We start from the raw sequence: 22140 nt of genomic DNA on the forward strand, positions 1-22140 counted from the left end.
TGTATAGCTTCCTGATTCCCCAAAAAATTTGTATTCCTCGTAATCATGGAGATTTCTTTAATTTCGCGCCATATTCAGTTTGTCAAAAAGCACGCTCCCAGCCCAATTTGCATCGCAATTTAAATCTGTACCTTAGAAGTCAATTTAACTGAAAAGGAATACCGAAAACATTAAATTAGCTTGCCTTTAGTGCTAAAAGAATTTCAGCTCTTCAGTTTGGGAAAATAAGCGCATGTTTCGATAATGTCATTGGACTGGATAATTGTGTACATTATAGCTTCTTCCTTAGCTTTCGTGGCTGGAATCAGTGGGGTAATATGGGCTGTGTGTATCGAAAAGGTGAGAAAATAAGTAACCTCTCTGCTCTCGAGGCCTGAAGAAACGTCATTCTCTGGATGATGTTCTTTAAAATCAAAGCCTGACCGTCCAGCAGTAACTTTAGATGAAAAAAGGGACTTTCAGCTCTTTAGAAAAACATATTACACCTGGATAGCAACCTTCAATAGCATTCCAATTACTCATTTTTAATCAAATAAGCAGTAGAAACTTGGACAATTTTTGTTTACTTGCAATGTGTGAGCATATTAACAAAAGAGTCTGCAAATTAGCACTAGCAAAAGGAGTAACAGATTTCGGATTAAAAGCCCGTTGCACAATTTGTCAAAACGAAACGATTAAGTGACTAGTCGTGTTCAGATCAATTTGTATCGTATCCAAATAAAAATAACGTCTTAAACTGCGCCAAACCAAATTTCATGTAAATTTTGACAAGCAAAAGAGGAGGGGGTGAAGAGGGAGTGGAGGGAGTCGATACGCTCGAGACCAGCAAAATTCCAATCCCACATACACATACATAAGTTTATTTCCATTCGAATTTCAGAGTAGCATGGTGGTGTTAGTTTCTCCGAACAAAGAAATTATCTTGGTAAATAATAAGTCTAATTTATTGAAAACACTCATTCAATTCCATAGTTATGTTTCAATAAATAAAACTAATCAAATGTATCAGAATAAGATAAATAAAGGTTACTTGTTGCTTAGCAATAAAATGATCGATAATATTCACAGGAAGTATTCCGAAAGTCTCAAATACAAATAATTTTTAAAATCTTTAAAATCTTTGAGAGCTCGCACATATTCATCGAAATCGCTCCATCTTTTTGCTACAGAATATTACAGGCAGAATTATAACATAACAATACTCAACTTCCTTAGTGTTAATCTGTTTTAAATGGTGAAAGAGTTCATATTTATTGCCGTTGAATACGAGCCATATTTATATACAATCAATAGGCTCTGAAAAAATGTTTACGAGTTCTTCCTCTGAGATCAGCTTTAAAAAAATGCGAAAAATTGATTGCTCGATTTTTTTTCCTTTTTTGCTAGTCACCACAATGCTACGACACGGTGGGGAATTCCTGCTATTTCTTTGTGTTTACCAGATGATTTTGCTTTACTATCTGTTTTTACCTTAATTTTCGATGAAGTGTTTTACTTCCTTTCACTTTTTCTTTTTATTCTCTCTCAGCCTAGTAGTTATAAGCCTCTGCTGTTTTTAATAAATAATTGAATTCTTCATCTTCTTCCGAGAACCCAGAAACAATACTCTCGAACCGTTGTAACAGGTCATCCCGTCTCCTACGTAATTTACGGAGAGAAAACTCGACGACGTCCTCTTGAAATCTTACTTTCTTTTTTTCTTTACGTTTGCTGCCGTCAACATTGCTTTCACCTTTCAGATATTTTAACATGTTGCTTATCTTGTCTAACAAAGATTGTCTCCTTGTGCTGCATTGCCGTTTATATATTGTTTCTCTGGATCTTTTCTCCCTCCAAGCTATGATAGCTTGACTTATTAAATCAAAGTTGAGATTGGAACTGTTCTTGGAGTAAAGGCCAACGTTTCCTGATTCTTTTTCTTTTACTTTTGCTGACGTTTTGGAAGTTCTCGACTGTTTCAATGTATTACTGATTGCATCGAAAAGTTCTTTTCTTTCTTTTGACCTCAACCAACGGTTCTCATCAATAAGTTCATACAGCGGCTCACTTTCGCTCACATTGTTCTTAGCATCCAAAAGAGCATCGTTGATCATGCCGATAAAGAAGTTCATGCAGAGGACAGTGAGAGTGAAGAGGATTAAAAAGGCGAATATTTTGGCGTATATGGTACTAGCCTCAGCTAGTTCATTGATTGGTCTAGCTTTCACTCGACCAAGAGTTAGCTCGAGCTGGAAATAAACTCCTTTCAACAGCGAAGAGTAGCGCTCAGATACAGAGCCAAACATCAAGACACCAAAATGCAAAAATGCCACAAAGAAAATCAATAAAACAATACTAAAGGATGACAGAGATCGTGCAGATATTTTCAATGTTTTGGAGAATAGAGCGACATAGCTGTTGAAGCGAATGATTCGCAAGAGCTTGGTAGTGACGATGAAAATAAGAATTCCAAGTACGACAATTTCCACTTCTTGGCAAGTGATAGCTTCTTGGAAACTTAGATTTGCGTAAATGTTTTTATGCAGTTTACCCATAGTTGAAAGGGTTTTACTTTGTCGTATAACGTACATTACCACAGCAAACAGAGAAAAAACAATTTGGAAGATCTCGACCCAGTTCCACACGGACTTGAAATATCGAGAGCGATGATTATAAAGCCTAAACATTTCTCTTCCAAAATACAGAAAAACGAATACAGTGTACAGAAACAAGCAAATCAAATAAAACTGATGCGAAGGTGCGTTTGTAGAATCAAGCGAAAGAAGACGAGTTTGCACAGAGGCTGCTTTCAGTCCAGATACATCAACTTCATAGAAGTATGTGGCAACACCTAAAATATTTACCGACGGATTGAATGTCGAAAACTCTGCCAGGACAACTCTGGTTTGCCTGTCAACCCAGCCGTTGTCTTGTAAATTTGTTACTGTACTGAATCCCGTATGGCTATCATAGCCGAGGTCTGCTACAAATCCTCCTCCATCATAAAATGAGAACTGTCCCCACCTGGGTGTAGTGTCGGTTTCCTCGGCATTTTGATATCGCCATGGCTTCGGGCAAGGTTGTAATAACTCGTCATTCCTAGTAGCATTGTCAAAAGGCATCCAGCCTGGTTTGTTGTAGGCGGTCTTTTCTTCGTTCTCTGTCGAGTATCCCTTGAAACATTCTTCGAACATTGTTTCCATATAGTTGAGGACTTTACATTGTGCTGCAAGTTGGAAAACAAAGGATCATGATCAGGAAGTTGGAAGTTTGTTTTGGTATTCATTTCACCCAGCAGTTTCTCATAGTGCGTACTTTTAAATAGACATGGACATTTCTGTTATAGAGAACTAAAGTTGCCTAAGAAGCCTTCAAAGTTTGCCCACGGGGCAGAGGAATGCCGTCCATTAAAACCCAAATTTAACGTTCATAAAAAAAAATGCAGCTATCTAATTATAAACTCTTTTCCAAATAATTGTTACGATGGTCAGCAGCCGAGAAATTTGTCTCCGGTGCATTTTCTATATTGTTCTTTAGGAATTTCAGTGAACTTATTGTTTAACTCTACACTTAAGGTTGGACAGTGATCGCTTCTCTATCAGACTCAACTATAAAAGGTACAATAATTTGAGCGGGTAAATAGCCTTCTCACTGGAATGCAAAAAGCAATAAAAGTAGAAAAAACTTACTCGATCTCACTCTGAGTTGCCTTATTCGTGCCATTCCAATGAGAAGAGAGCGTTTATTACCAATGTAAATTGTTTGGTTTTCCTTTTGGCCGTTGTACCATCTGCCGGAAAACACTCCCGGAATGAAAACACGCTGTAACCACCACCAGTACATTGTGTTGTTTTTCACCTGAATTAATACAAGATTATTGGGTTGTGTATATATATATATATACATACAGACCTACAGACATACATGCATATATATATAGATAGATAGATAGATAGATAGATAGATAGATAGATAGATATACACGTATTTAAGTAGTTAGAAAAAGCGGGTTCTGGTGCATTTTTAAAAACATCTTGATTTCAAGTCAATTCATGAATTTTTTAGCCTTAAAACCAAGGTTGATTTCAACCTTGATTTAAAAAAAAAAACACTTCTGACGCATTTTAAACAACCCCGATTTCAAGGCAACTTGAATTTTTCACAGGTGAATAATATTCACAATGTCTCACCAACGAGTTCTGAAGAGGATGTGAATATTATTCTCTCGAACGATTCTCTTAAACGATTCTCTTGTCGCGCCACCGAGGTGTTACATCATGAGCAGTTGCCGCAAAAATTCCCTCAGGGGATTCGCCCAAGTCCGAGATTATGACTCCTTCCAGATTTATTCACTTATGTTTGAAATACGTTTTTTCTAAGTAAATCGGTTGCTTTTCAAGATTTCAGAATTTTTTTTACAAAAACGCTAAGCTGAATGTTTGAATTCAGTTTCGTTAAATAGAAGTAAAATCGATTTTTATCGGCCTCTGACGATGGCCGGGAAGTAAACTTAGGTTATTTCAAATTCACTCTCTCGGTTATAAGAATTTTAATTTTTCGATCAAACATTGGACTTATACATTTTGGCATAGAAAGCATATAGACGACAGTGTGACACAACAAGATCATTTTTATAAATTAAAAATATAACTCTGCGGTTTAGCGTGTAAATTGATTCACTTGCTTTCTTTGTCTCACGCGTGGGATTTTTTTTTTTATTATTATTTTGAAACACTATTTTGTTTAAGAAATCCTCAGTGTTTTCCATCATAAAATATTTCGCATCGGGGTAATAATCAATGGTTCTTTCGATAAATCTCTTACAAACGGTTTACAAATTGCGGGTGGTTGCTCTCGCGGTGGACGTATCGTAGTGTCTCTCGGTGTGGCTTTTCAAACGCCACACCGAGAGATACAGAAAACGTCAAAAAAGAAATATGCCACATCTTTAATCACAATGAACTACGGATCACCATCGAAGCCAACAAACAGACCATCAATTTCTTAGACGTCACTTTCAACCTGAACAAAAACACCCACCAACCCTTCACAAAGCCTTACACCACACTACGATACGTCCACCGCGGCATCCACGCACCAACCACCACAAAGGACATACCCGCCGGCATCAACAAGACTGTCATCCCTTTCATCCGACAAAGCATCTTTCGGCGAAGCCGCTCCACCAAAAAAAAAGCACTCGACGAATGCGGATACCGGTACACCAACACAAAAGAGACCAAAACTTGCAACTGCCCAAAGAAGAAAACATGCCCACTTAACGGAAACTGCCTTCAGTCACCACAAATCTACTAAGCAACCGTCACACGTAAGGACAACAGCACCATTGAAACATATATCGGACTTACAGAAAATCGACTGCAAGACTAGATATAAAAACTGTACCGCATCATTCCGACACACAAAACACAGAAACTCTATCGAACTCAGCAAACATATCTGAATCCTTAAGGAAAATAACATGGACCATTTTATTTCATGGCGCATCCTTTCATCTAGATCACCCTTCAACAGCGCAAGCAAAAGATGCAACCTCTGCCTCAAAGAAAAATTACCCATTATCTGCCCACTTGAATTATCATCACTCAATAAAGGTAATGAACTCGTGTCCGCATGCCGCCACAGAAACGAAGCGTTACTGCGTAACAATTGAACAAAGCATTGAAAGTTACCGCCACGCCTATTATGCAAATTTGTAAAGTATATAAACGATGGTACGAATATTCTTAGCAATACAATCCCCTGATGAGAGAGTAATCTCGAAACAGGCTTGCAGGGATGAAAGTATAGTCTCTTTTTTTCCGTATCTCAATATATATTGCGCTCTACTTCTACGTATCGAGCACTGTAAAACGGAAAAATCAAAACACAGACTTCCCCTATAAATTTATATATATATATATATTTATATAAGAAGTCTGTGTTTTAATTTTTGATTATATATACATATATATATATATATATATATATATAATAGACATTATACACTATATATATAGTCACATAAACAAGTTAGTATATATGGGCCTATCGTAGACACTGTTGTAGACTATTATTCCCAAGTGCTCATTCCCATTGCACCCATCCCCTCAAATATAAGGTTTGTGTGAGTTGCTATGGTAGAATTGAATGCCAATCCAATCTCTTCATGGAATTATACTACTATCGCTTGGAATTTCTCTCCAGTCCTGAGTTCGGGTCTTACACCCTAACATATCTCTGTTGCTCTGTTTATAAAGAGATATTCCTACTCAAAATGTCGATTACAAGAGCAGAAAATGCCTCAGTCAATCACCAGTCCTTGAGGAGGCCGGCAAAGTAAAATTTCCCCTCATATACTCGATTTTGAACCCCCATAGGAATGAAACACCGTAAGATGAATCAAACTCGGGAATTTCAGCAAAGGATTTATCATAACAAAATAATGTTTACTCACCTTGCCGAAGTTTTGTAGTCCATCTCGGATTGATTTTGTCATCAAGTACCGATGGTCACTTCTGTTTCCATAGCACACTGCCAGAAGTAAGAAAACGAAGACCAAGTATAAACCCAATTCTGTGAAATAACGTGACAGGTTCTGTTTCTTAGCTTGTCGTCTCCTCATCTTTTCCACTTCTGAAAATTCCAGTGCCCAAATATTTTTCTTATTGTACCCAGCTTTAACTTGCTGAGGGCTTTCGCAGGCGTGTACTTTTGATCTCTTCGCCTTTATCCTTAAAATGGCCGCGACAGTTAAAGCTGTGAAGAACACCTTTACTGGTTCCTTGATCGTTACGTCCTGCGCGAATGAGATAAGCATCGAAGACAGCCATTGCTCGCTGACAATCTTTTCCCAAATAAGGCTGTAAAAAATTGTAAACGCAGCCGAAACAAAACAAGAAAAAAGCAACAAACACCAAGAGATACCACTGATCAGGGTACCTTTATGACAATAGCCATTGTTCGTCACAGACTTTTCAGCCCCTTTCTGAAACAGTAACACTATGACAATGTTTATGGGCGTCACAACAAGCGCGCTTTCAATTCCAGTCACCACTTGTCTCCACGACATTTTCAGCGGTCCGACTTGGATAGGCTGTTCATATTTGCCTTCTAACTTATAGAACATCGCGTTAGCAAACATGGATGTCAAAAGCACTGAGAGGCAGCAAGAAAGCCGCTGTGCTCTTGTAAAGCGGCTTCTTCTTAGCTTGGCTGCTACTGAAATCCAAATATGCCCTTCCGCGAGGCCTCTTCGCCAACGTCTTGCAACTTCATCGCTAAAATCCAGATGATTCGAGGTCTTGTCGATTATTCGCTCGATGCGCCCGTCACCGCGCTCAAGAGCAAACCACTGACTGGCCAAGAATTTCCAACACTGCCTGGATTGTACATCCCGAATCAGAATTTCCTCTAGGTACCACGAGGGATTATCTCCAAAATTATCATGCCCAATCTGCACTCTTTGAATCGAACCAAGTGATTTGGTAACATAAAGTACAAAAACATCTGAATTACCTCGAGAGAATAACACATCAACTGCAGCAGGCTCTTCTTGGCTAAGCTGAAGAATGCCACTCTTTCCTTCAGAACCGTATATCTCCAAAGCTACATGAGCAGTCGTGCCTGAGTTTTTCCAAGCCCCAGTAGTAATCACTATAATATACTCATATGTGCTACTTGAAGATGATGATGGAAGTTGGATTGGTAATTTCCTCTAGAAAAACGTAAAAAAGCATGAACTATTCACACGGCTAGCTAATGTATATTCTTAATTCGCTTTCTTGTCCCTTTCCGAAAAAAACAATCATGGTAAACCCTGAAAACGGTTTAATTTAATTGACTGTCACTTCACTTTTAAATTTTAATTTTTTTTTAGGATATGTTAAACGCGTTTAAAAGTTAAAATCTCGATCTCAACAAACCTTAAAAGCGAATAATGTCGTCAACATTAAAGCCTTTTCCTCCTAGCCCTTTAACCCCTAGAAGTGATCAACATGTAATTTCTCCAACAAACATCTGCCTATTATTCAGGAAACAGGTCATGAGGATATTCAGACTTATCAAGTAGAAGTTGGTATCTTGATATAATATATAGATTTAGCCAAGCCTAAAAGCGGAGCTCGCATCTTTTTCTCCCGCACGTCTCAACGTCTTGCCCCGGCCAGGACTAGAACCCGGGTCGTCCGACTCTGAGCCCAGTGCACTGACCACTGGACTACTGAACAAAGCCGTGGTGTTGCCCGCGGTTCATTTGACCGCGCATGTTAAAAGAAGCACCTTGTACGGTCGTACGGTTTACATCCAAATTTTTTCGGCTTGATGGGTTACTGCTATTTTGTATAATTATCGGGCTACGCACTGCGAGCTCCACTATTAGCAAATGGTCATTACTTATTTTACAAGAAAATTTATAACAGCTGGAGGGGAGAATTGACAATCGGAGTTTGAGAGTGAAAGGGCATGTCCCGTGAAAACAATGGTCCTAAGCAATATCCGGGTCGACACTTACATTTTTCGCGTCTTCTTTGTCGAATTTCCTTACGATAACAAACGTAGTTGTATAACACAATAAAACCACCGCAATAGCCACAATTACAGCGACATTTCCAGTTTCTGGTAACTGCTGGAACTCGACTAGAACCTTGTCGAAGTCAATAGGATTCGGTTCAACTGAAAGACTTCCCCCAAATGATGTCAGGTGGCTACAGCTACAATTTAAGAATCCATCTAATTCTGCTAAAACCTGGCATTATAAAACGCAAGGAAGATATTATTAAGAAAAATAATCATTTTGGCTGTCACCATTAATCACATTGTATGTTTTCTGTTTTAAGGCGCTGATTAGCCCCGGCTGGTTATCAAATCGATTCGACTTTTGTCTGAAAATGTTCTCTTATCAAAGATTAGCCTGAATGCAATAACGAACCTAATGAGTAAAGATTATTACAATCGCACAGTAATTTTGCAAATATTACTCAGGAAACCTCCAAGTATCTGAACTGTGTCAAATACAATGTTAAATTTAGAAAACAGATTGTCCCGAAGATCGTTATATAATTTTTCACTTACCCGACAGCCAGATGATTTCCACTTGTCAAACTTTTCTGACCAGTAAACACAACTACCTAAGACCACCTTCAGAGTGTACTTCTGGTCTGTTGTGGAATCATAAACTGGCATCACAGAGACATTTTCACCCTGGGGTGGGGTGGGTGGTGGATCTTTGACTTCGACGCAGGAACGCTTTCTTCGCCTTCCTCCAAGACAAGACCTTTTATCTCTTTTGTGAGATAAATTCACTGTGGCGTTGTAATTTTTTAAGCCAAGAAAGTATTTCCCGGGACGCTCAGCAAGTACTTGTATCGGTGCATGAGGATTCAAGGAGCAGACCGTTTGTCCTTCACTTTTGTCATGTGCACTTAGCATCCAAACACACTTTTCGTCATGAGAGATAGTGGCATTGAGGTCGTAGTCTTGAGATGTTGGCCGCTGACCAAAACGCATATATGCAAACAGATATACGTTTGGCGCTTGAGGGTTGATTTCCATCATCAGCAAGGTGTTTCCAAATCTAACCTCTATCTCATGAAAAAGTAAATTGTCATTCCTTGTGAAATACTTTGCCTTTTCCGTAAAGTTTTTCCCAGGTTTCAAAGGTGTAATGATGACGATGTCTTCCGAGAGATTTGATACTTTAATTAGCTCTCCTTTGTTGTTTTTCAGCTGCAGGGTTACAACATCAGAGTCAACTCGCTCCTTTGAACTATCCCAAGTGTAAGGGTTAAAAGAAAATGACAGCATCTAAAAGAAGAACGATTGAAAATTTTACTTGTTTGATTTTATTGGTGGACTTCCAAACTGAACACAAACAAAGTATTCGGTGTCACTACTAATCATAAGTTATCATAAGTCAAGGGCAAAATAAAACTGAAAATATATTTTTAAAACAAAAAAAAATAAATTAATATTTACGTGGTCTCTTAATATGAAATATTTTCATTGCCAATTTTTTGAAACCAGAATGTAAAACGACGAAAATGGCTAGTAGGAGATCTGATCCTGTTATCAACTCAGTTGTAAGGTTTATTTAAGGAGATGTTAAGAAAATCAAGCTTTATTCGACTCTTTTTGCCGTTCCAAGTGCCAGAGTCGAACATGCCAAAAGCAAGACAAGAAATATGATTGCTGAAGGTAATAGGAAACTTTTAAGGTACCCAATGTGTTACTTTAACTTGACTGGGGTCGGTATCTGCTGAAATAAAACTTGGATTGAAATTTTCCTGTAGGGCGTGAATACCTACCTGAACATCTACGAAACTTGTTATGTTTACTCCAGAGAGTAACAATTGGCCATTAGACGGTAAGATAAACTGGCCTTTTCCTGCTTTTATTTCCAGTCCTGAGAGTCTCTGGATGCTATATCTTCCGAGTGTCATGGATAGTTGTTCTACTGTGATTGGTATTGTTCTTTCATCAGGCACTGTCAGGGCCAACACTGAGTCTGCAACTTTCTCGAGGGCCTTCATTGAAATCTTCACCAATATCTTACCCTGTAGAAATTGCATAAAATAAACAGAGAATATAAGCAAGTTATGGATTTTCGCAAGCTTGAAACAAACAAACAAACAAAGTTCCAAAATCTGAATGACGAAGAGAATAACGGTGAAGTTAATAGCAATCTGCAATGGACCATTCGCCAATGAAGAAATTCTAACAATTATGCTTGCATGCATAAATAAGTTTTAAAAGTCTATTTAATTTAGACTTTACGACACCACCTAAATTTTCATTACAGCACCTGTTGTTGAAAACTTGACTTGAAGTCCTCTGATGCAATCACTGCTGCCGCCTTCAGAGCGTAATTTAGACACAAAGCCAAGTTTTCTGCTGATTGGGTTGTCAGCTGTATGTCTGCTACGTCTTTTTCCTGGGCGAGAGACCACAGGAGTGACGTCATTGAACTGATAGCAGATAAGGAGATATTCTGTGGAGTGCAAATGAATATAAATGGAGATGCTTACTTTCAGATTTATTTCCTTTTACCTTTGTAGGAATAATTTGTGGTTAAGTAGTTAAAGTGAGTACTTTGCAGTTGTTGTCATTGCTATTGTTTCTTGAGCCTTTCTGGTTAAATAATGTCATGGTATGAAAACTTGACGTAACAACCATAGCTTTTCAAGCCCCAATCAACATGACGGGATTAACCTACCAGAGACTGGTGGGGCACTTTCTCCAAAACCTGAAGGGCAGAACCGATAACTGATGAACTTTGAAGCAGTTCGGAGAAAGTTCTCGCTTCCAAGGAGGAAAAGCTTTCAAGGATGTAGTTCATAACCTTGAACAATGATAAACATATCAGCTTAATGTTATTTTAGCCAGTAAAGAATTAAGCAAACAGACCGTATCCCGCATAAGGAGGATCGTTCCAAAGATAACACATCTAAAGGCATATTTAGACGCAACGTATCAGGTTTCCCACTAAAAATTGCTAATTAAAACCCATCAAAATGATGTTTGCAAGCGCATGATTGGTCTAAATGCATCAAAACACCAAGCTGAAACGAAGGAATGCCTAGTGATTTCAAACCTCACTTTCAAAACGTTGTAAGTATTCGTTTAAAATTTAATTCGTTCTTCACTCGTTACAACGAAAGAAAATTGTTTGCTCACACTCTCAACCCGCGAGAATTAACAATGGAAAATGAACATCTGAGTGACATTGAAGCCAAGACTCTCGCGCTGCAAAAATATCAGATATTAAACACGTAAGCCTCCATTTTTCTCAAAAATATGTTCCTGTATTTAGTGTATTAAATTTTTCTGTTCTTCGGAATTTGATTTCTTTTGTTATCTTCTTTTTTAATTACAAATTATCTATTCCTTTTTTTGTATGTTTGGCTCTTAGTACGCTCTTTGCTTTTTGGATATGATCATAACGAACTAGTTTTATTTCACTTTTTAAGTAACAAGTTGGGTTTTAAAAGTACCTTGTATCTCTCCTGCAATTCAATTGAGGTTTCTTGTGAAACGGATAGCAGGACAGAGTTTGCTATTAGTGCCGCTTTCCTCAGGTTTCCGCTCCTGATGAATTCATCGAATAAACTTTCATTTGCCATTAGAAAGTTTGTGATAGCATCGGGTCTTTCTTTCTGAGATGGCTTGATCTGCAACAGTCAAAAGCGAGTATCTATGACTATAACTAATCTATATCTAATAGGGACCAAAAGAAATTGAAATATTCTCACATCCTTTCATGCTAGACATTAAATTAATGGTTAGCGACCTACATGAACTGTCAAAGGGATTGGGAAAGCAGAAATTCCAAAATTGTCAGTCACTGTAGCGTTAAACTTGACAGTAAAGTTATCTGCATTGTTCCCAGGCGGTATCCAAGAGGTTCTTATGGTGTTGTTAACGCCACGATACAACACATTGTACAGACCGTTCTCTAGTCTGTATTGAAACTGGTAGGTCAGAGGGGTGTTGTCACTTTCCCAGTTGCTACAGCTCAGATTGAAATCAGTCTTCAGTGAGATGCCGCTTGGCGGAGTGATCGAACAGTTCCCCCCTGTAGGAGGTATCGCTATAACGAAATCGTAAGCATTCATTCCCTTTAAACCGTCCGTAGTTGTAATTATTAGTGCCAAGCGGTACTTATTTCCACTAGTAAGGGAACCTTCTTTGATAACAATGTCACTTGAATTCAGCGGTGTACTTGTGATGAGTCGTAGATTATGTTTCCTTTGCCAGGTAAAGGACATGTTTTGCTTAAATTGCTGGTAGAGCATCCACTCATAGGAAGATATTTTAGAGCACTGTAATCCGCGGCATTGTGATTCGATGCTAAGTTTGACCGAGGGACTCACTTTAGTGTGGCAGTTAAAGAAACATCTAAAAAGAAGCAAAAAAGATTTGGCGAACACTCAGTGAAGAAAGGGTTTTGAGCTTCCGTTATTTGGTGAGAGCATGCATCTAAAAAGAACAGCTGCAGTAGTGGCTGCAATTAAACATTGATATGAATGACTGTTAACGAAGCTACAACAACAGTAACAACCAGAACGAAAATGTTAACCATAAATATATCATTAGTAGCAACCACAAATTATAAAAAAAAAAAGACGGCGGCAGAAACAACGAAAATTAACGAAACCAGAAACAAAACAGGTAGAAATGGACGACAGAAGCAACAGTAGTGAAAATAATGAGCAATAGCAAGGTAAAGAACAAATATAGGTATTAAAGATGGCAACAAAAACAACATTAAAAACAAACCAAACAAACTCAATAACAGAAAAAAACAAAGTAGACCCCTAACCTTTGATATATTTCTGGGGGGTCTCCTTTTATCAAATGAACAACTTGATAAAAGGTGGAAATACGACTGTCCTTGGTCACTAACAATTTAATTATGTAGGTCTGATTAAGAGACAAAGCTTCGGTGTTTAAGGAAATTTGTTCGCCAGATGCTTTTCCGAAATAATGGATGGCTGACTCGTTCACGGCCGTAAAGAAATCTTTCTCCCCTTTCGCGTCCGCTTGTTTGCTGGAGTGATTAGCTATGATTATGCCATAATGCCAGGTGAATTTCATTCCTGATTGGTTGCCATGTGCAACTTCTGGGTCATACGATAGTGAGGCATTCAGTGTGATGTTTTTCTGGAGTCCTCTTGTTACTTCTGCGCCCCCGGAAATGACCGCCACAAGGTCGGGTTTTCTTTTGCTTAACTCCGCATCTAAAATAACGTTGTTAAAATAAATCAATAAATCAAACAAACAAACTTAACTTAGTTACGAAAAAGGCGACTTTCTCTGTTATATACTCATTCTTATAATATAGTTTCAGGAAGAATCGGATGCTTCATGAAATCTGTAGATTTCATGCGTAACCTGTACATAAAACTTAGGTTTGACGGTAGTCCCAACCCCTACACCATATAGCTTATCGTATGTACAAATCAATTCCGATGGAAGGAAAAATTTAAAAAATTTCAAACTTCAAAACTAAGTCGTGAAAGTGTCCCGTGGACTGGTAACGAGCTAGCGGGTGATGACGTAGAAAACTGTGAAGATTCTCCGTTGACAATCACAAATCTCTCACATCTCTTGTAATTTTTTATCGATCGGCATCGAAATACTTTTGAAATAATGTCAGATAGCGACGTATACCTACCTTCAGCAAGCTCTACCGAGAGTTTTGATGCAGCGTACCCAAGTAATAAAGAAGAAATGGAAGTTGCGAGTACGGTTCAGCCCTACGAAGGAGAACCGCGTGCATCAAACGAAGATTTCGACGAAGACTGACAAAGACGGTTTCTCGCTTGCGGTGTTCAGGTCAAGATTAGAACAAAAAACTCCTGTTACTGAATTTTAGTTTGTTGCGTTTGTGTTTTGTTTGCTATGGCGAAATTTTTTCAAAGAATGGTTAGCTGTGTTCGTCTCTGTTGACATTTTATTCCTCCGCACTGAGTGTGGCGAAGGTTTGATCAGTGCTTTAGAGTTTCATTGATGTAAAGTACTTCCTCAGCAAACCAAAAGCTAACTTCTAGCAAAAGAATCAGCTTTGGCACGAGGCACGATGATTTTTCGGCGAGAAGTCGTCGGGCAATTTCAACGCAAGTTGCTCCTTTCCTTAGAGATTGCAAAGGCAGATCGGGAAGCTATCGTCGTCGAGCCGGTCAAAAGGAAAACGAGTGAGTTTACGGTCATCTGATTTAAGTTAATCCCAAATTTGGGTTTTAATAGGAAAAACTTCTTTAGTTTAAATACAGCATTTCCACATGGCCCATTTCGCTCAAAGGCAAATGTGCATCGACTTTCACAAATCACTTGGATTCGCTATCATCTAATTCAATAAAATTTGTGTTTCTCTATTTATCTCGTTGCAGTGCTGTTATTACATTTCCATTGCTACTGTTGTTACTTTTAGTTTCTTGAAGGTAGGGGGAATTGATGGCTTGTGTGATGAATTTTGGGAAACTAAGGTTAGGAGAATACACGGCCCCATCGAGCTTGTGTTTATACAAGCTGGTATCTGCCAGAGGTTTCGCACTGTTTACATAACAGGATATCGGTCAATTCAGGAAAAGACTTGAATTTTGTTACAAATTATGTATTTCTGGTAACAAAATACGATGGAAACTACAAATGGCAGGATTTTCATAGGATTTATAAACGCTCCTAGTCCTTCCACGTGATAGTCATGTGGAAGGACAAGGAGTGACAGTACATCTCAAGCGCGTGAAACAAACAACAATAAGGAGCTCAGCATTCTTCGCTTGCGACATGTCAGCCGAAAAGAGTGTTGAACAATCGTTTACGGTGTGGGAACAGGCTCCTTAATCAGCATTCTTTTTAGCTTATGCGTTCGTAACAGCCGTCTTCGAAGCCGATACGGAGCATAAGGCCGACGTCATTGAAGAGTAAAATCTCCCCGATGTCGACGATTGAAACGCGTCCAATTGGCCATACAGTTACATCCTTTGGAAGGTAATGTATAAAAACTACCCGGTATATACGGGTATGTATCATTCTTGTAGCTGACATCATTTGGCGCTCTGGCCATGCAGTACGTTCGTCCTTTCTTCTAGGTTTCTCCTTCCCCAATAAAGTTGCCGACGTCACAACGATATAACATGATCGTTTTGGCCGCGCGCTTACTGGGGACACCTTTTGGGCGCCAAATCGTGCTTTCAATGCACAAAAAACTGGTTAATAACTAATGACAAGGAGATTTAAATATATTCAAAGAATATAAAATTTGGTTGAAAAATTAGAATTCATGATGGGCTGGAAAAATAAGATTTAAAAAATAAGTATATACTCATACAGTTTACTTTAGCGGAAAATCCAAGCGAAATGTTCGCTGCATTTAACAGCTTTTCACAACACCTACATGTACCCGTGCGCATGCATGTAAGGCTTTAATGTTGACAAAACTCGTACTCATGAAGATTTCGTAGAGACCTGTAGTTCGCACGACTTATACAAATTCTGAAGTGAATAAAACTTTTTTACAACCTGCTTCCTTCAGATGTGCTCCAGAAACATTATATGGTGTAGTATCAAAGAGAAATGAAGAAAGTTATCGAAGCATTCCATTTTGAATGGAAGTTCATAAGGATGTTGCTTCAAAAACATATCTCAGCCTAAACTAAAATTACCTTTTCATACAAACAAACCATGATGAAACATAAGCAATTAATAAACCCAACCCAGTTTGAATGTAAAATCCAAAATCTAACTAACCTGAAGATGAATAGGAAAAACCGCAAAAATATCACAGGCCAATCACCAATAAGAACAAATGTTTGTATAGACACTTCAGTGTGATTTTTTTGATGTTGTGTGCTTTTTCTTGCAACCATCTATTTATAGTATCTTTAAGTCAGTAAAATTTCAGAAGCAATGTTTTACTAGCTGACATCTGAGAAGTCCACTCTAGTAATTTGACACATTCCAGGAAATGAATTGTCTTCTCTCAAGTCCAGAAGAAAGCTTAATTTTATCCCAGAACTTTCTTAAAACTTAAATGTGTTCGAATATGCAAAGAATAACAGACGCCTGCCTGCTAGTTTACGGTCTCTCCGAACTAAGCTTGCAACCGCCCTTGCGCATTACCTATTCCATTTCCCTTTTACCTACGTAATAGCCAAAATTTGAGCCCACAATACGGTTGCCTGCGCATGCTAAAAGTAGTACCTTGGACGGTAGGTCATACGGAAACACACCAAACCAAATTTTCTCGCCTTGATGGGCTACTACTAAACTTCATAGGTATGGGCCACCCTGTGCAGGCTGCGGGCTAGGCCATGACAACCAGGTGAGTGTATGGGTATATAGTATACATTATATATTATATAGTATAGAGTATAAAGTATATAGTATATAGTATAAAGTATATAGTGTGTAGTATATAGTATCATTCCTTGTCAGTGCTACGACATACGTTCTTACTGATTTTGTTATTAATACTTACTATAAGATGTTTTTATTGGGGCTGAAGTCGAAATTTGCGTCGGTGTTGGTGATGACGATGGCGTCGGCGATGACAGTAGCGATGGCGATGCTGATGCCGATGCTAAAGATGGATAACGATGGAAATCTTCGATTAGAACGAGATGTTAATTGAGCCCTTTCACTGTTTTACGGCTTTCCTCATAACATGACAGCTAGGTACTAAACCTAAGTATCTAGTATATAGTATATATTATGTACTGTATAGAATACATTACAGAGTACATATTACATAGTATATAGTATAAAGTATGTAGAATATAGTATTATTCCTTGTCAGTGTTACGACATACGTTCTTATTGGTTTTGTTATTAATACTTACTATAAGATGTTGTTATTAGAGCTGTAGTTGAAATTTGCATCGGCGTTGGTGATGACAACGGCGTTGGCGATGACAGTAGCGATGGTGATGGCGATGGCGATGGTGATGATGATGCCGATGCTAAAGATGGGTGATAATAGAAATCTTCGATTAGAATGAGATGTTAATCGAGCCCTTTCAAAATTGTACGGCTTTCCTATTAGCACATGTTCAAATATTTTCCAAAATACTGGGTGACCGCATTGTGTGACGAGACCAAAAGGGAGACAACGGTAAGCGTGGCATCGATTAATTTTATATTTGCTTGGATTTTTGCAGATAATAGAGACAATAGACCACAAAATACCTGTGTGAGTTCAAATAAATTAAGTTTTTTTTTTTTCTTATCTAAGGTGAAGTTATGCGATATTTTCGTTATTTTAAAAGTTATGCTCTTTTTCTGTCAGAAAGCTGAAAGCGTTAGGAACACAAAATGTCCCATCTCAACCCTCCCGGCCAAAATAATAGCTTTTGCATGCCTATGTTCATCTTTTTGGTAAGCAGAGCATCAATTAAATTCCAACTCAGTATTGACTATTTTTTAAACAAGAAATGTATATACGCCTTCTGGTGACTATCAGACTAATGATTCTTTTCAATTAGTATTCACCATCATTTTGTTCAATCGAAAGGATAAATCAACTACATGAAAATAACAGATGATTAAAAGTCTTATAACTTTTGTTACTCTTAACAATAGTGATGGAAACAGAACCATCTTTAACTTTCCTCTGCACACAGGATTGAAAGTTAGACATTTTTATCGTAAAAAACGTTCATTGAGATTGTTTCAAACATATTTTCATTTACGCAAAGGTAACTGCAAACTTGATTCTGACTGTCAGAGGATTTACATAAATTCTGTTGTGAGTATCACAAACTTTAGCAAAGAATTTTTTTTAATGCTCCTAAGCGCCTCTGGTGCCCTCTAGTTTACTCAAAATAATATTACCAGAAACAACAAAAACATGCAACAACAAAAAAAACTTACCCATGGAAATCTCACAAATATAAGCGTGCCACTTTTCCCAAATTGTAACATTGCTAACACCACTACCAAACACGCCCCGTTCGCCATTACTAGACAGCTTGTACATGAATGCCGCTTCGTGTTCAGCACTTGGCTCCCCTTGTCCCCATTTGCAAATAGTCAGCGGTCTTCCACTCACCCAGGTCCAATTCGCGGCCCCCTTGGTTAAACCAATACTCCATTTAATGTCAGAGTGGATATTATTTCGCCTTTGAATCTCGTCATTGATGAAACTCCATTCCTCTTCGGTTTCAATGGAAACTAGATCCCCTCCTTGGTTTTGGCAGGTGACTCTGTTCCAGAGCCAGTATCTTCCATACGCCGAAAATATATACCAAGAGTTTTGAAAAGTTACATTTTGCCATTCTACAAAATGATGAAAAGGAAAACAAAAATACTAATTATCATAATGATGATAAACAAAGTAATAATTCTAATAATGATGGTAGCATAAAAAGGTTATAATCACAATGACAATAAAGAAAAAAAAACAAATGAGATGGAAAACAGTTTAATCAGTGTCAGTTAATACAATACATCTTTCATAACTATCTCTGACCTGTCTTTCTGAATTATTAACTACACATCAGCTAAGAGTATCTGTGAGTTCGTGTAATTTTGGTAGTTGAGTTTTTGAATATTAACTAGTTCCTCGTGGAGCTGACACCAACTTCCCCCCCCCCCCCCCAAAAAAAAAATCTGGACAGACTTCAAGTAAGTTCCCAAGAATGTGCAACTGGAGATACACAGTTAATTGTATACAGTTGATATGGAAAAGGTTGTAGGAAAAAAGAGCAAAAATTTAAAGTGTACGCGACAATCTCAAAAGATTATATGTGAAACGGTAATCAATATGGAAATAAAAAGTAAAGATAAATTAATTAGGGTAGGTTCTTGTTTTTCGTTTTTCGTTTTTTTCGTTTTTAGATTTTGAAGTCAGTCTTGTAAATTAAATAGGCTCATCCAACCCGTGATGCCTGATTTCCCTGAAATCCTGAGGTCGTCTAACTACGACCTGAAAGCTACCTGCAATACCTTTCGGGGTTATTGTTTGCACTTCCGACAACCTCTCTCGAAAGAAAAGTATTTACTATTTGTTTTTCTCAGAGGGCACGGTAACGAATTCTGCAATCTTATGGGTTCTTAATACGCTCCGGATTTTCGTTTTGCCAGCTGGGCAGTATTTTTAAGCAATTCATTTCAAGGCAAATCAAGCCGATTAATAACTTATTATTAATCCCTTCTTTCTCTCTTCCTAGAATCACTTTGGTTACCAGCGAAAAAACATGGTTTTGAAATTAATTTTATCAGCAAATGTCATTAAATGGGTTGACACGCGGCCTAAAAACCGCTTGTAATTAACCTAAACCTTCACTAGAAGTAACTCGGAAAGTTAGAACGTAACGTATGTGTTTAAATTGAACTAATTAAGGAACTTTATTCATATTTATCTGAATTCTCTCAAACAATTTGTCCATTAAAAACAGTGAACGAAGTGTTCAGTTCTATACTTCAAATGAGCTTTCGGTAAGTTTGGACATTTCTACCGTAAATTTCGCAACAGAAAACGAAGGAATTCAACGAGAAAAAGCTGCATTAAAAATTCACTTTTTGATTAAAGACCAGATTTAACGACGCGATTGGACCAAACAAACGAGCAAACTCCCACAACTTCAAAACATAGATTTAAATTTGCTTACAATTACTTTCCATTTACTGACTAAGCAGAGTTGTACTTCGTTCATCAAAAGTCGTTGGAAGTAATACTTTCCCTAGGATCATTGACTGCTTTTGAAAAAAAAATTGTCGCGACAGTCATTTAACTTAAGTTAGTTTGCCAAACCAGTGCAGTTGTTGTTGTTTTTTTTTTTCTTTTTTAAAGCGTGCGTGCGCTTTTTTTCTTACGTGCTCTCTTACTGACAGGTGTCAGAGTGTGACAGATACTTGTAAAAAAATGTTTTGAAGTCTCTTTGGAAGCCTTCTAAATCACCCTTTTCCTTATACAAATAAACATGTTTCGGTGAAGCCTCTCTTTCATTTGCATTACCTAAGTCTGTTTCAACTACCATTTACTCGCTCGAAAATTGTTCATTTCACGGTGGATCTTTGCCGTAATTACAACCCTCAATCATTAGGGTCCTTTTGGAAAACATTTCGTGAAGTTTAAAAAAAAAATTGTTATTCACCAGCCTAGGTCAGTCCGTATTGGGGAAAACTGTACACTCTTTCTTAAGTAGCGGTACTCAAGACCTTAGGCACAGTCTTACCCAATACGAACCCCCCCCCGGCCGGTGAATAACATATTTATCCCTGACTCATACAAGAAATACACATGCGCACCCACCCTCACACAAAATATAGAAATACTTCAATGTGTCATGTTCAAAACAAAATGCATAAGCTCACTGACCCCAGTGAACACACCTTGTAACTTGTGGGGAAGGAAAATTCCGTTGACTAGATTATCCCAATCGCAGCCCACTTGACAAAAGTTGTGAAATGTACAATTTCGATCGCTGTTATTCCAGCTGCAGGCGATGCAAAAATGGCAACTCTAAAGTGATATGGCAAGGGCATTGAGTTCAACTGCTAATGCGCGCTTAAAAGTTCCTTCATCGCTCAAACGCACATGTTGGGTGAGCTGAGCATATTCTGTGCACAATATTTTTAATTTCAGAGGCAAGAGTAATTTTCATGACAAAAGTGTAAGAGTAATGTTTCAGCACATAATGTAGTTTATGGTTGGAATGTGATCTTACCTCCGGGCATCTCGCAGATATAAGCTTTATCATCACACTTAGAGATACCATTAAAGACGCCTCCATTCTCGGATATTTCCGCGTAACTGTCGTGAGGATCTGGCTCAAGATATTGCCATTTCGAAACATTCAGTTGTTCTCCACTCTCCCAAGTCCAAACCCCGTCTCTCTTCCTTAAACCAATGTGCCACGTACTAGAGTTCCAAGTACCGCGCTTTCGAATCTCATAATTAATAAACTGCCATTTTTCTTCAGTTTCGATGGACACTAAGTTACCTCCCTGGACGATACAGACAATCCTGTTATTATACCAATCTCTTCCGCTTTTGGAAAATATGTAAGAGGAGTTTTTGAAACAGGTTGCTAGGCACTCTGTGAAAAAAAACTAATGAATAAATAAATAAACCCAAAAAATATATATGTTTATGACAACAGTGATAACGATAGTGATGAAGACGAGAAAGTATTTTTTTATTATTAATTTTGATAACAAAAAATAGGCATCAAAACCCTAAACCTCACTGAAACAAAAATTAGAATTAGGCTAGATTTTACGAGTGGAAATTGGTGATATCAGGTTGATAGCACTGTTATTCTTTGTCTTGTTTTCCAACTTACGTTTTGAATTACAATCCGATGTAATTCTAACAGGAAGTCTATGACTAACTATTATGATAAATCAGTCAGATATTATATTTTTTTTCTAGTTCATTTTCAGGTACATAAACATTTCATTGGAATTACTCTACTACACCTGTTCCTGGCAATTCCATCATCACATGAAGGATGACTGTAGAAGAAAAAATGAGCGGATCAATTGATTGTTATCTCAAAGATAAAATTTGAAACAATAAAAAAGTTTATTAGATTTCGAGTTAGACTAGTATTGATGCATTTTATTTGTTACATGCACTTTTACGTCCACCCGAGGCTTCTATTACCTGCCCAAGGGAACTGACGGATAAATTTTAGAAAATGGAGCATCTCCGCAATT

General features: G+C 37.9%; 3 protein-coding genes across 3 annotated transcripts in view; all 3 read right to left on the minus strand.

The window, feature by feature from the left end:
* Nucleotides 1–22140, minus strand: part of LOC131799973 (uromodulin-like) — a 58270-nt gene that overhangs the window by 12755 nt on the left and 23375 nt on the right. The window lies entirely within an intron of this gene.
* Nucleotides 1410–6799, minus strand: LOC131781091 (polycystin-2-like protein 2). Its single transcript, XM_059097744.2, has 3 exons — nt 6437–6799; nt 3669–3837; nt 1410–3205 (listed from the first exon to the last, which is right to left on the minus strand). The coding sequence occupies exons 1-3, from the start codon at nt 6797–6799 to the stop codon at nt 1530–1532; spliced, it is 2208 nt and encodes a 735-aa protein (XP_058953727.2). The 3' UTR covers nt 1410–1529.
* Nucleotides 8465–9783, minus strand: LOC131781092 (polycystin-1-like protein 2). The gene is made up of 2 exons (XM_059097746.2): nt 9052–9783; nt 8465–8725 (listed from the first exon to the last, which is right to left on the minus strand). The coding sequence occupies exons 1-2, from the start codon at nt 9781–9783 to the stop codon at nt 8465–8467; spliced, it is 993 nt and encodes a 330-aa protein (XP_058953729.2).

This window comes from Pocillopora verrucosa, chromosome 5 (assembly GCF_036669915.1).
Source record: "Pocillopora verrucosa isolate sample1 chromosome 5, ASM3666991v2, whole genome shotgun sequence".
NCBI classification, from domain to species: Eukaryota; Metazoa; Cnidaria; class Anthozoa; order Scleractinia; family Pocilloporidae; genus Pocillopora; species Pocillopora verrucosa.

Bases quoted from the DNA above. Each gene is read 5' to 3' on its own strand.
- LOC131781092 (XM_059097746.2), bottom strand. From the start codon at position 9,783: ATGCTGTCATTTTCTTTTAACCCTTACACTTGGGATAGTTCAAAGGAG. The intron at 8,726-9,051 runs GTAAGTGAAAAA...TTATAATGCCAG, and splicing joins GGAAATCATCTGGCTGTCGG to GTTTTAGCAGAATTAGATGG.
- LOC131781091 (XM_059097744.2), bottom strand. From the start codon at position 6,799: ATGCTTATCTCATTCGCGCAGGACGTAACGATCAAGGAACCAGTAAAG. The intron at 3,838-6,436 runs GTGAGTAAACAT...GTATTAATTCAG, and splicing joins GACTACAAAACTTCGGCAAG to GTGAAAAACAACACAATGTA. The intron at 3,206-3,668 runs GTAAGTTTTTTC...TCCAACTTGCAG, and splicing joins GCAACTCAGAGTGAGATCGA to CACAATGTAAAGTCCTCAAC.